The following is a 13860-nucleotide window of genomic DNA, read 5'->3' on the forward strand; positions in this document are numbered from 1 at the left end:
CGGTAAAACCCGAGAGGTTCCCCGTCTTTCCAAAGAATGGCTGGGTGAGCACAATGATCTGACGTGGGCGACGGGCGGGCGACCCGGGAGCGATGGCACGACATGCTGCGGGTAGAGGCGCGATGTAACAACACTACGGCTAGGCTAGATCCTGTCCCCTTCACCACCGCGATTCCTTCCAGGTTGTGGTTATGGCCCCCTCCCGAGTCCTTCCTGATTTCCGGATAGCCGTGGAGACGCAATATAGCCTGCACCGGGGAGCCAGTCCCTATTCCCGGTTGAATGGGACCGCATATTACTCAAGAGAAGCTTGCTGTGTCTGTGTATTCGTACCGAGTATAATAAAGTCGTGAATCGTCCTCGAACCCCCAGCCGTCCTGATCGCGCCGATCACCCGGTTCCTTCTTGTCGTGTCGATCGATACTAGCAAATCACACCACAGACGATACGTTGACAATGCGTTTCACCTGGATCCTCGCCGGCGCCTCGTTCGCGCTGGCCAAACCCACCAAGGGAGGCTTCGAGACGCTGGTTACCTTCGGTGACAGTTACACCGACAACGGCCGCCTGGGATATTACATCAACAATGGCGGCAAGGCACCACCGCCGGGCAAGATGCACGACGAGTCGACCACGACGGCGAGCGGCGGCCTGTCTTGGGCCCAATTCGCCGCAAAGGACGCCGGCGCCCAGCTGAGGGACTACGCCGTCAGCGGTGCCGTCTGCTCCAACCAGATCGTCTCCCGAAGCTTCGACTTCATCAACCGGACCTTCCCGGCCATCCTAGACGACGAATTGCCATCCTTCGAGGCCGACGTGGCCTTCAAGTCTCTCTACCCGCGCCGCACCGCCGAAAATACGGTGTATGCCGTGTGGATCGGGACCAACGATCTGGGTTTCGACGCCTTCCTGTCGGATTCGCAGACCCGCGGCAAGACCATCAGCGACTTTGTCGACTGCGTCTTCTCCGTGCTCGACAGGGTCTACAAGACGGGAGGCCGGCGCTTCGTGCTGCTCAACACGGTGCCGCTAGAGCTGACTCCGCTGTACGCGCACCCCGACAACGGCGGGACTCTTGATTCGCAGTTCTGGAAAACCAAGAGCCAGTACAACATGACCGAGTACAGCCAGAAGATCAGGGAGTACTCGACCAGCGTCAATACCATCCTGGAGTACGGCGTCCCCGTCAAGGCGTCTCTCCAACACCGCTGGCCCAAGGCGACGGTCGACCTCTTTGACGTCCATAGCCTGGTCAACGACATCTATAGCGAGCCGATCAAGTTCCTAAAAGCGCCACACAATGTAAACAGCTACTATCACCAGTGCGAAGTGGCCGGAAGCCCGTGTGTCGACCAGCCCGGTTCCCTTGACGGGTACCTGTGGTATGACGAGCTGCATCCCTCGAACAAGACCAGTAAGTTCACACCCCGCTCGACGCCCGGAAGGATGGCAACTGACTCGGACTTAATTCATTAGGCGCCATCATTGCCCAGAACTTCGTCGACGTGGTGGTGGCCGGCAAGTCCAAGTATGGAACCCGTTTTCATTGAGTTCCGGTGTGCCGAGACCGGGCTGGGGCTGCAAGACCGAGAGTAACAGGGAGTCTGCCATGAGTCAGTTTGTCTGTCGAAACATACCTAGGCGACAGCTATCCCACACAATAGACAATTAATCCCATAATTTCGAAGAAAATAAAATAAAATAATAATAATAAACATTACTGAAACCATTCAAGTCTGCGATAAACGTAGGGACAATAAAAGTGACCAGAAGTTGCGTGGGATCGAGTACCTGCCCAGGACGAATGCCCACCATTGGGTTGTGATTTGGGGGATGAAGCACAACGTAACAACCCCTGTCATCCCGCAGCTCTTGTCCCACTTCACTCGCAGCGGGCGGCACCTGATCGGGCTAGCGTGGTCTGTCGGCTGGCCGAGGGGCACCACGCAATGCCCGCTTTTTTCAGCGCTCTGGCAATTTGGATTCGGTCCTCGTGGCATTCTCGCAACGCACCCAAACCCACGCAAACCCTTTGCTCTCTGACAATCTGACACACGCCGCTTGCCGACCACCAAAGCAGCAGAGCAGCAGCCAACGTCGACACCCAGAACTAACCACTCCATTCTAGCCCTCCGGATACGGACAGGCTAGCCCTCGGTCATTTTTTTTATCATTTTTCGAGTCCATACTCTTTCCCTATCGGTGTTCTCCCGCCTTGGCACTTGCGACGAACCCGTCTGCCCATCCCAATCCCCGGCATTTGTGTGTCCCATTGCCACTCTCGGACACACCACAAAAGCCGCGAAACACAAGCGGCAATCCCGTGGGGTCTGCCATCGGGACGATCGATAGCTTGCCCACCGTGCATTGCTGCCCTGCAAGGCACCCAGGGGAAGCGGCGGAGTCGTCGGCCTTTGGATAATGGCAGGCAACAGAGGAGACCCGGTACCTAACTAGACCTTCCCGCTTGGGTTGGTTGTCACCCAATTCACGCGCGTCTCATCCATCCCGTCGTGTGCCATTCCAGGCTCGCAAACTTCATATCCCGGCCGAACGCTGCCGTTAGACTGGGGTCCCAAGTGCCTGTTTGGCTGTCGATAGCTCACACGCGAGAGAAGAGACCATCTCGGGAGGGCCCCCGCCGGCCAATCCCCAGATTGGTAGCCCTGCCCCCCCCCCCAATCCCCACACCCGGCAGCCGCAATTCCTGATCTGATCCACGACGGCCTCGCCGTTCCATCCGCCGCTCCTCCTCCTCCACCCCCCCTGACGCCTCCCGCCCTGTTCTTGGCTTGGGCAGCCTTCAGTCCAAATACCAAGTCATGTATTCGGCTCCCTATGGTTTCCCAAATGCTGCCGCAGGCCCCATCTTCAACGGCGCCCCACCCCAACAAGGCGCTCACCTGCAACCCGGCCCATCTCCGAATCAGCCGCAGCAGCAGCAGCAGCAGCAGCAGCCGCTGCCGCCGCAGATGATGTATAACTCACAGCAGTTCCCCATGCCGGGTCAGCCTGGTGTCTTTCCCGCCGGCGGCCCGAACTCAGCTCTCATGGGGGGAGGTGGTCCTGCGGGAATGATGCACAATGCCGGCATGCCGCACATGGCTGCCAATGGCCAGAGTAAGCAACCGTCCCCTTATACATCTTCCACATGACGTTTGCCCTTTGCGAGGCTTGTCTTACACGAGGTTCCTTTACGTGCGACGGTCCCACCCTCCACGTAACATACCCCTACTCCCGTTGACACCGCCATCACCCCTTTGGTCGTTCTTGTTTGTGGTCAAGGCTAACATATGCCTCCCTCTAGTGTCGTTCCAGGCGCCTTTCACCAGCTCGCCTTATGCGTCTGGCATCCCTTCGTCTACGGCTCCCCTGCCGCAGCTGCCGGCCAATTTCATGATGGCCGGCCAGATGAACCCTTATCAGATGAACACGGGCTTGCCGAGCCAGCAACCCATGATGCAGCGGATGCTTCCTGCCCAGCAGAACCCCGCCGGCGCTTCTGTGACGACCCCTCAACGCCAGTTCAACAATTCTCAAGGCGCCCCAACCAACTCGATGCCTCCCCAGCAGCAATCGCAACATCAGCAGCCACAACCACATCAACAACAATCGCAACACCATCATCAACAGCAACAGCAGCAGCAGCAGCAGCAGCAGCAGCAGCAGCAGCAACAACAACAACAGCAGCAGCACTTTTCTACGCCCCGGACCCAGGGCACCCCCCAGAGCCAGACGCCCACGATTGCTCAACATCCGCCAGCGTCAATAGCAACGCCGCAGACACCAACCTTCCCTTCAGAACAAGGGGGGCAGCAGCCGCAGGTTAACGGGACTTCTGGCTCCGCCCCACAAAGTCCCGCGACCGAATCCCGAGACAAGGAGAGGATGGCCGTGCTGCTCGAGATCAACCAGGAACTACTGTATGAATCAATACAGCTCGTGAACAGCCGGAATGAGTTGAAGAAGGAACAAGCGGCCGTCAACTCGGGAAATGCCAAGAACAGCGACATAGACTACGCCGAGGAAGAAAAGCTAGCAAACCTGGACTACAACCAGTGAGTTCCAAAGCCCCCGCCTGTCGGTGCTATCCCCATGAAACCCAGCCCCTGTTTCTAACCCGATCGACAGATGCATGAGAAGGTTACAGGCAAACCTTACATATATGTATTCGCTTGCCGACCCCAAACCCAAGGCCAATGTCATGGCGTCACCCGCCTACCTCACCCCGCCGCCGCTCAACATGCAGCTCAAACTCAAACTCCCTCCCCCCTCCGCGGACGACCCGGTCGAAAGACCCGCCGACCCGGTCGCTGACCGTATCGAGCGCGATACCTTGCTCAAGAACCTCTACAAGAAGCTCCACTTGCTCTACCCGGGCATCGACCCCCGGAAGGAACCACCAGCCCAGCCCGCCGGTGCGCGCCCGCCTACCATCAATACCAACGCTGCTGCCGGTGCCGGTGTCGGCGGTATGAGACCCGGCCCATCTTCGGCGGGGCAGAACGGCCAGGTATCGGCGCCCCTCGCTGCTGCGGGGATGGGAGGTATCCAGGGATCAAACCAGGGGAGCCCGGCCCCGACGCTATCGATGGCCGAAACTGTTACGCCTGGGCTGTTGTAGGCAGGAGCTCAGGGCGGTTGGATGTACGATGAGGAGGATGGGTGGTGGGTGCGTACACATTTGCGAGAATGAGTCCGTTTCAATTCATATATGGAGATAAACTCGGATCGAGGAGTGGGTGGCTAGCTGGTTATGGCGTGGATCCCTGCTTTGTGTTGTGGTGCTGTGCTGCGTTGCATGGGGAGCTTGTCTGGTCTGGTCTTGGGCTCGTTCGGTTTATGGGAGACTTGTTTTGGGAGAGAAGGGGAGAAAATGAAACGTTAGGGCTGTGGCGCTGGCGGTGTCGTGGAGTTCGGTTTGAACTTGGGCTGTAATGGATACCGAGAGAGGTAGGTCCAGTAGTATCAATACTTTTCTATTCTGTGTCGACCACACCATCATTCTGTCGTTTAAAATATAGACTCGCACATCATGGACAAAAAACAGCCGAACTCTATGTCTGGACACCGTCCAATCTTCCCTCTTTCTCTTTCTTGATTTCCTGCTACCTTGCCAATTCGGCTTTTATTTTGGCCAGAGGGTGGCTAGGTAGTTATGGATGGTTTCTCTCGAACTCGCCAATTGCCTTCTTGTCATCGAGGGAGAACATCACGACACTCCTCACACCTCCTCGAAGCGAATAAGCTTTTTACTGCCGGGAATTTGCACGTCTCTGGGCACGTTTTTCAAGAATGACGGCCGCCAAGTTAAGATGCCGTCTGAGCTAAGCCTCGGTCTCAAATCCGCCGATCTGGGGTTTCTCGACACAGTTCTGGCCCCAGCCGCAGGCCGTTTCCCCAGGTCGGTCCCTCTGGCCAAGCCAGATCTGGAGCCGAAGCGCAGCAAAAGTGGCCCTTACGTATGGCTGGCAGCTCGATTGGAAGCTTCGTTTTTACGAGCGGTGAGGTTTGCTCGTTAGTTGTGGTTTGCTAGTGGGTGATGGAACCGTGTAATTTTACCGCATTGAGATGGATGAGGGGGTTGGTGATGTGCTCAGGTTGCTGGTTGGTTGTGAGAGGTTCCAATGCCGTTCGAGTGCTTCTGTCTTGCACCTTTGCTCCACCTCGTGCGGCCTGCAAGGGGGTTCGAGGCGGCATGCGGTTGCCGATTGGCAGAGAAAGAGCTCTCATTGGACCCCACCTTTTGCCGCGACAACAAACATCGAAGTCATGGTGTTGAGCCTGAACCAATGCATTGTCTCGGCGGTCCTTCCGAGAAGCAGGTTGTGGGTTTCGAATGAGAGATAATTTCATTTGTTGGAAAATCGCTGAGAGACTACTTGTAGAGGTGTGGTGAACGACGATGGTAGCGTGGACAAGATGGAAGACGCCACGGTGACCGCTTATTGCAAAGAGATATCGGCTACGAAGTAACTGCTTCGTGCTCGGGCTTGGTCCTCAGTTCTCCCGGTTCGCGGCTTTTTTAGAAACCCCTTCTTAACCCCCAGTTTCATTTCTTGCCACTCTCTAACAAGGCCCCTCTGCTGTTCTTCTTGTAGCTCTTTTTCCTTCGTATGCTGCGGTCCATTCGCATTTCCTGTCTTGCTTTTCTGCTGGACTCGTCGACTGGGGCGGTTTGGCGGTGGCCGGCTGCTGCCCCGCATTGCCTTTTGTGGTCGGGGGGGCATGGTTCCTGCAGGCAATTCCTGCAAGGATATCCAGGGGCTCGCGCTAAATAATCCCGTGTCTGGGTTCTGCTCTTCAACAGCGCCCACCGCCTAATGTTCTTCTCTTGACTGCGTTGGCTGTCACGGTACTGAATTTCACGAGCCTCACATTCCGTGTAATTATTACCGGTTACCCTGGGCCCTAGCCGCCACGGGTCGCCTTCTACTCGGCCCTTCGATGAAACGAGAAAGCTCCTGCCCAAGCAGTCGCGCGCCAAGACCCACACAATTCGAGGTTGACGATCTCGGCCGCCTCTCTCCACTTCTTCCCAGCTAACGAACCATCCCTGCCTCTTTCTCTTTCATAGCTGGCATCCACGCCCTTTGGAAAGTCGGGAGGCTTTCGAGGAGCTGGGTCAGTGAGGAAGCCGCAAATAGTCTAGGGAACAACAGCCCACCTGCCTAATCTTATCTATCGGTAACAGCAAGGAACTTCGGACGACAGCATCGAGAGGTCGATAGAGGGCCGAGCCTGTACACCAATTCGTGACACGACACGACACGACACGCACGAAAGTTCGCCGCCGCGTTCAAATTGTCTCTACAGACTAAGGTTGCGGGATTGGGTCTGGGATTGGGATGGAGCCCGACCGGGATGGAGCAGATGCTCTGGGAGGACGGGCAAGTCCCGAGTCGGTATCATCGCGAAGAGAGGACGCTCCAGGACCGACCAATTCGCCGCCAGCCGCGACGGAAAGGGACGACAAGGGAAGTGAACATGACTCTCTCGTCACAGTTCGCCTCTCCGAACCACCCTCGCTGCACCTAAACACGGCAGTACCGCCAAGTACGATTCCTACGCGAAAGACCCCGCTTCCGGGTCAGAACCCAAACAACCCCATGGCCGAAACATTAGGCGACGGCGACGACGACGACGACAGTGAGTCGGAGATTTTTGAGCCTGATACTTCAGCAGCGAGACGCAGGCCGAATCTGCTCCAAGAGCTGGGGCGGGCAAGCCCAGCAAATACAGACGAAGGAGAAGGAAGGAAAAGTCGGGATTCGTGCTCAAGCTCGGGATCGGACAGAGTCGATTGGGATGAGTTACAAAAGAAGGAAGAATTGGAATCGAGAAGTCAGGGATCCAACAACGTGCGTGTTTAGCAACGCTGCCCCCCCTCCCCCCCCTTTTTTTTTTTTTTTTTGCCGGGTGCAACTGACAGCCCACGCCACAGACTACGGCCTCACTATTGAACAAACTAGAACGAGAAAATGATCGGATTGAAACAAACGTCAAGAGCATGAAAACCAGGGCGGGCGGATAGGCGGCGGTCTCGCGAGAGTAGGCCCAGGCCTCCCTCGATGGCGCAACTACGGAAAATGGTCAGCGGTCCGATCCCCCCTGCTCTCCGATACTCGACGCTTCCGCCAACGCCGATGACCGAGCTCGACTTCTACCGCGCCCTTGTCAAAGACCCCAAGCAGACGGCCGCTCGCCTGCCAAGTTTGTTGTCCAACAAGGTGCGGAAGGGTGTCCCACCGCCGTTGCGAGGTGTGGTTTGGCAGAGCATGGCGGGTGCCCGGGACAGCGCCCTGGAGGAGGTGTTCGAGCGATTGACTGGCGAATCGAGTCCGTATGAGGGCGTTATAAGCAAGGACCTCGGCCGAAGCTTCCCCGGCGTCGACATGTTCAGAGATCCGGAAGGCGACGGTCAGCGAATGCTGGGCCGAGTTCTCAAGTGCTTCAGCCTTTACGACACCAAAATCGGATATTGCCAGGGGCTAGCGTTCCTCGTTGGACCGCTGCTGATGCATATGCCGGATAACCAAGCCTTTTGCGTTTTGGTTAGGTACGTCCGATCTCAATGTCAATTGATAGAGGTATTGCGAGCTGACTTGTGCGACCAGACTCATGGAAAACTACGATCTGCGCCAATGTTTCGTTCCCGACCTGTCTGGGCTGCACATCCGAATCTACCAATTTCGCGAGCTGTTGCGACAGCATTTGCCCACTTTGTCGGCCCACCTCGACGATTTGCAGGTTGAACCCGCGTATGTTTCACAATGGTTCCTGTCGTTCTACGCCGTAACGTGCCCCTTGCCAATGCTGTTTCGCATCTACGATGTGATTTTCGCCGAGGGCGCATCGGAGACCATCATGCGGGTGGCGCTGTCGCTCATGCGCAAGAACCAGGTGCGCATCTTGGGGTGCACCGAACTGGAAGACGTAATGCATCTCCTTCTGTCACGGGGTGTTTGGGATTGCTATAACCACAACGCCGACGAATTTGTCCAAGACTTTGTCGCGCTCGCCAACGTCGTTACCAAGGAGCGAATGGTAGCGCTCGAACAGGGGTACAAGGAAGCTAAGATTAGCCCCAGCGCCAATCACCGTGGGACAGAGGGGGCACAAGCGTCGGCGGATGTCACCACCGCCGCCTCCCGTTTCCTGGGTCGCCTCTGGGCTTCCTCTACCACTCCTAGGTTTGCCACCTTTTCGGCAACAGCTCAGACTTCGGGACCCGCGTCCGTCAGCAGTACTCTCAACCCTGGACTCGGAGCTGCATCACGGCCGCTTAGCATGCTTCGGCGCAGCACGTCGAAACAAAGCCTCTCGTCGATGGAGGCGGTCTCATCGACTGCGTCATCCGCCGCTAGCGTTCTCAGTTCCGTTTCAACTGAAGCAACCAACATCTCGCGCGACAGTTCTGCCGATGATACACCCAGGGAAGCCACGGCGCTGCCGTCCAAGACAGCGCCCAGCTTCTCGGGGAGCGTCAATACATCAAAGGATGGCAGCAAGTACTTACACAGTCAGATCGAAGATCTACTCACCGCGCTCAGCGAGCTGCAACGGAATCACGCTTTGCTGGCCAGCCAATTACAACGGGAGAAGGAAGAGCGCGAGGATGACCGTCGGGCTGTCCGATCGCTATTGGATGGCTTGCGCAAAAAGGCGGATGGAGGCGATATGGGGAGCGACGCAATATCGACTGGCGCAATTGGCCCGACAGCCGAACAACTTTCCGATCTACTCGACATCGTCGAGGTGCGTTTCGACGAGGCGACCACCAGCCCAAGGTCATCGGCGCCAGAGACGAAACTACAACTACGAGACGAGTTGGCTCGGGCGAAAGACCAACTATCACAGGAGCGGGCCAAGTCGAAGCAGTACGATCGCAAGGTGCAGGAAATGGAACAGGAAATTTCCACCCTGAAGGACCAATTGAGGGACACCCACGCACACGTTCGCAATGTACACCAAGAGAAACAACGACTCGAAAGGCAGATGCAAGGGATGCGATCGAGGGCATCGGACACACCGGCGAGCACAGATAATAAGGGCGAGTGGTTTCCAAAGGCCGGCGGAGGTGCGGCGGCGGTTGGGCTGCGCGAGCTCAAGTTGGGCCGCAGCAGGTCGACACCGTCACAAACGGCCTCAACTTTTAGTAACAAACGCATATCCACGATGACGATGAAGAAGAAAAGCAGTAGCGAGTCGCTGGCGGCCATGGCTGCGCAGCCCGCTGGCGCATCGGGACCGACCCAACTCACAGCCTCGCCTGACGAGAACGATGCTCTGGTGCTTGAGTTGGTGCAAGCCAAGACAGCGGAAGCGGTTGCGCGGCAGGAGCTGGAAGAGGCGAAGCAGAAGCTCGAGCAGCTCCGGAAAGCGTTCGGGCTCGCGCCGGGAGAGACACCGCCGGTTTTGCATAGCCGCAGTGCGACCCCGTCGGCAGCTTCCGCGGCCATGGATATGTTTGGTCGTCTAACGGGCTCCAACACCACCCCGACTATATCAGAACCGCCTTCGAAGGCGCCGACGCCGCCCGCGGGGAACAACACGCCTGGCGGTGGCTTTTGGGGGTGGAGAAGGTGATAATCGGTCCGATTGCATGTTTTATTCGCTGGCTCTGCCGATGCGTCGTCGAGATCTGGGGCGCTTTTGGGGTAACACTGTTAATTGCTGGAATGAGAGATGGCCGAGAGGTCGCGGGAACGGGCTATATTTGTGAGCACCATGATACCAATATTGGATTCTTCTGCATGGCGGAAAGGGAATTTTACATGACTGCAGGGGGGATTTCGCAGGGCGACATGGGGGCCCACAGTGATGGAACAAACAAATGGGAGGCAGGATTCTTGACGGAACCAGAGAGGGGAAACGTAATTGAAAGATGCACAGCATGTTGCTTGCTGGGAAATGTTTTTGAGTTATCTGGCCTCTCGTGCCTTGTGACTGATTTTCTGGAAGCTGGTCACACCTCCACATCATCCCGTTTTGGCGTGTGTCGCGTGTTGAATTCTGCCTGTCGCCCACCCACCTGTCCTGCCTGCCTGCTCCCCTGCACGTCCTGTGGCCTTGTCACTAGGGTGGGCGACTTGTCGCAGTTCTTAGCGCGAAATCACATGCGATGGATGACGCTGTTGGCTAGGGAGATGATGCAGCGGGCCAAGAATAGGCCCCGGTAAGGAGGCGAGCCAGGGTCGGCATTGATTTGTGACAGGCATTGGGGCCCATTGGTCGTGACTTATCGACATTGGATGCTACCTGGACGTCACGACGAACAAAGATTGCAGAATTTGGCGATAACACTGACACAGACGAAGAAGTCGGAACAGCAATTAAGCTCCGTAAGGACAGTATGTATACACGAGCTCGCATTGCAGAAATGGGAGATATGACCGGATGCACAACCATGGACGATCGTGCCACGCACGGTAGAGCTCCCTGATAGGTTGGTTCCTGCCGTGGTGTTCCGGGTGGCATGATGAGATCATTGCGCCTGTGCTGCACGCCGTTTTGGAATGGTCCTCAGCTTTGCGAGCAAGCTTTGGAGGGGCTACCTCAGTGGACCCCCCTGTTGGGCCTGGACTGGCTCAGACTGGGGCCCAGAGTCCGTCATGGACCATGACTGCCTGCAAGTTTTTTGATAAGCTACCAGGCCAGAAATAATTCACCCCGGCACTGTCTCAAAGCCCTCATTGCTTCCTGCCCATCCCAACTTCTTGGAACACAAACTTCTTCATTCCACTCTCCTCCATCACCAAGCTTCCCTTCCTCTGCACAAATAAGCAGTTTGACTTGAGGTTTCACCTTTGTCCCTAGCTCCCGTTAACTAACATCTTCTCGCCATCGGTTGACTTGTTGGACCTGCCCCTCCCTTAGTCGACGTCACACAGTTTCCGATCCTTCCACCTTCCACTGCCACCTCCCACCTTTCACCTCCGGCCAACAAACAGACCCTGCCCACGCGACCATCACGATAGCAATCAAAATGGCTGACCGCGTCGCCACCAACGGCAATACCAACGTGGATGGCCCCAAAGCTAGTAAGGTTCGTGTTGTCTAGCTTCGCCCATCTTTTTCTGTCTTGTCCCGATGACTTTTGGCTAACTCGTGCTAGTGTTTCACAGAACAGCTCTGACCTCCGACCGTTCCGTAGCTCCGATCGACTGACGATGGCGCCTCTGCAGATGCCACTGCCGCTCTCAACACACTCACCAATGGTATGCCTACCGCCCGTCGCCGCTGATATACATCCACCAGTTGAAATACTGACCGGGTGCTGCGCAGGTCCGGTAGCTCAGAACGTCATGGATCAGTCCTCCAAGGCCACGGCCGAGATTTCCAACCTGGCCGCTTCCCGCCATCCTCCCGCATACACGGCCGCCACCGGCCAGCCGCTGACAAACTACCACTCATTCTTCTCGGAGTTGCTGTCGTGGCGCAACCCTCGTACGTCTTTCCGAACCGGTCGGAGCTAACTAGGAGCTGATGTTGATACCCCGCAGGTGCTTCGGCCATCGCCTATGCTTCCCTCGTGTCGCTCATCTTCTCGGTTAGGTACCTTGATGTTTTGCGCTACACGTTCAAGCTCACCTGGATGGTTTTGGCTATCACCGTCGCCGCTGAAATCGCCGGGAAGGCACTTATCAACAATGGCTTCGCAACCCAGCTCCGCCCTCGCAAGTACTACACTATCCCAAGGGAGACGCTCGAGGCTGCCATCGGCGACGTCCACGAGCTCATCAACTTTTTTGTTATCGAGTCGCAGCGCGTGTTGTTCGCCGAGAATGTCTATGCGTCGGTCGCTGTAAGTGGTCTCCACAATTGACTCCGCCCAAGCTCAGAGCTCCTGCAGCAATGGCGTCAGAGCCGCAAGCTAACTCAACCCAGGCCGCTTTCGCCGCTTTTATCTCGTACTACCTCGTCAAAATCGTCCCTTACTGGGGCCTGGCCGTGATCGCCACCACGGTGATCTTCTTCACCCCACTCATCTACACCACCAACCAGGAGCTCATCGACACTCAGCTCAAGCTCGCCGGCGAGGTCGTCAACGCCCAAACCGCTCAGCTCCGCACCGTTGCCCAGAAGCACACCGAGCAGGCTACCCAAGTCACCAAGCAGTACATGGGTGACTACACCGCCAAGGCTCAGGCACTGATTGGGGCTGGCCGCTCTCAGGGTGCGAAGCCGTCTGTCAAGGCTACCGACTTCCCCGAGGCTCCCAAGGATGACATCAAGCCTTCCGTTAACGAGCCCATCGCACCCGAGCCTGTCGTCGAGAACACGTTCAAGCCGGTTGACGGTGCGAAGACGGAGCCCTTGATCGCCGCTTAAAAAGAGGAGCACTGCCAAGATCTCTGATGCCGGTGCCATTCATCCTTTGTATGCGCTAGTAGAGAGAGCAAGCCACAATCCCTGGGCCAATACGACGACTGATAAAAACGGAGAGAGGAAGATATGGGAATGGGATTACACGACGCGGCGAGGCAAGATTGGTAATTCATTTCGGGCAGGATTCGAGCCTATTCTTGTGGCCCTCCCTTGTTTCCCATGCTGAATGAGGATGTTTCCGCGGCGAGAGAATGGTGCGCGGATGAATGAATGGGGGATGGAGGGGGGGCATGCATGCTTTTGGGAGACAGACATTGATTTTGACATGGACATGGACACGCCAGGGTGGATGGCTGGATGGCTGGATGGAGTCTCGTGTTGACATAAGTGTACTTTTTTTTCGCGTTCTCTTGTTTCCCTTTAACCTCAACGTCACTTTCGGCCTTATGATGCGTGTGCTCTCACAGTTTGGGCTTCTCTCTGGAGGAAGGCAAGTGGAAAGGGGGGGTGATGGGTTCGTTGGCGTTCTATTTGTGCAGCTAATTCATGATGTATCTTTCCGTCTGTGCTTACCTTGCCTGTTTGCCTGAGACGTGATTTTGTTTGTACGGATCCCCCAAACTGGCGAAGTCTCAACCGGTTTGTGGTTTTTTAGCGACAAAGTCATGCCTGCTTAGGCCGGACACGGAGCAGAAGCGGCCTGGCTGGGTCCAAATTGTAACTCATAACTTTATTTAGCAACCGAAGCAAAATAATACACGGGCCTTCGTGTTTCTGCGAACCAACCAACTAGGAATAAAAAGATGCATAGCAAGCAACAAAGGAAAAAAAAAGCTAAACGGAAATATGCGAATCATCCGCCCTTCCTCCCTGCCACCCTTCCAGGAAACCACCACCCACCCAACCAACCAACGCCACCAGCCGACCCTGCCCCAACTAAGTTCGGGAACCGCCAAAAAAAAAAGGAACGATAGAGAACGACAAGACATCTCATAGATCTACCAAGCAAACAGACAAGAAGCCTGATTT

General features: G+C 56.3%; 4 protein-coding genes across 4 annotated transcripts; all 4 read left to right on the forward strand.

Annotated features, from left to right (window-relative positions):
* Positions 1–456: 456 nt before the first annotated feature.
* CHGG_03927 (uncharacterized protein) lies at positions 457–1550 on the forward strand (the record flags this gene model as incomplete). Its single annotated transcript, XM_001223140.1, has 2 exons — positions 457–1414; positions 1477–1550. 2 exons carry the CDS (start codon positions 457–459, stop codon positions 1548–1550), a joined length of 1032 nt encoding a protein of 343 aa, XP_001223141.1.
* Positions 1551–2822: 1272 nt separating this feature from the next.
* Positions 2823–4624, forward strand: CHGG_03928 (uncharacterized protein; the record flags this gene model as incomplete). The annotated part of the gene is made up of 3 exons (XM_001223141.1): positions 2823–3120; positions 3308–4058; positions 4132–4624. The coding sequence occupies 3 exons, from the start codon at positions 2823–2825 to the stop codon at positions 4622–4624; spliced, it is 1542 nt and encodes a 513-aa protein (XP_001223142.1).
* Positions 4625–7571: 2947 nt separating this feature from the next.
* Positions 7572–10089, forward strand: CHGG_03929 (uncharacterized protein; the record flags this gene model as incomplete). Its single annotated transcript, XM_001223142.1, has 2 exons — positions 7572–8059; positions 8118–10089. 2 exons carry the CDS (start codon positions 7572–7574, stop codon positions 10087–10089), a joined length of 2460 nt encoding a protein of 819 aa, XP_001223143.1.
* A 1399-nt stretch (positions 10090–11488) lies between these two features.
* CHGG_03930 (uncharacterized protein) lies at positions 11489–12834 on the forward strand (the record flags this gene model as incomplete). The annotated part of the gene is made up of 5 exons (XM_001223143.1): positions 11489–11548; positions 11657–11720; positions 11788–11949; positions 12006–12307; positions 12391–12834. The coding sequence occupies 5 exons, from the start codon at positions 11489–11491 to the stop codon at positions 12832–12834; spliced, it is 1032 nt and encodes a 343-aa protein (XP_001223144.1).
* Between the last annotated feature and the right edge of the window lie 1026 nt (positions 12835–13860).

The sequence above is a fragment of the Chaetomium globosum genome, genomic scaffold, assembly GCF_000143365.1.
Source record: "Chaetomium globosum CBS 148.51 scaffold_4 genomic scaffold, whole genome shotgun sequence".
Lineage (NCBI taxonomy): Eukaryota > Fungi > Ascomycota > Sordariomycetes > Sordariales > Chaetomiaceae > Chaetomium > Chaetomium globosum.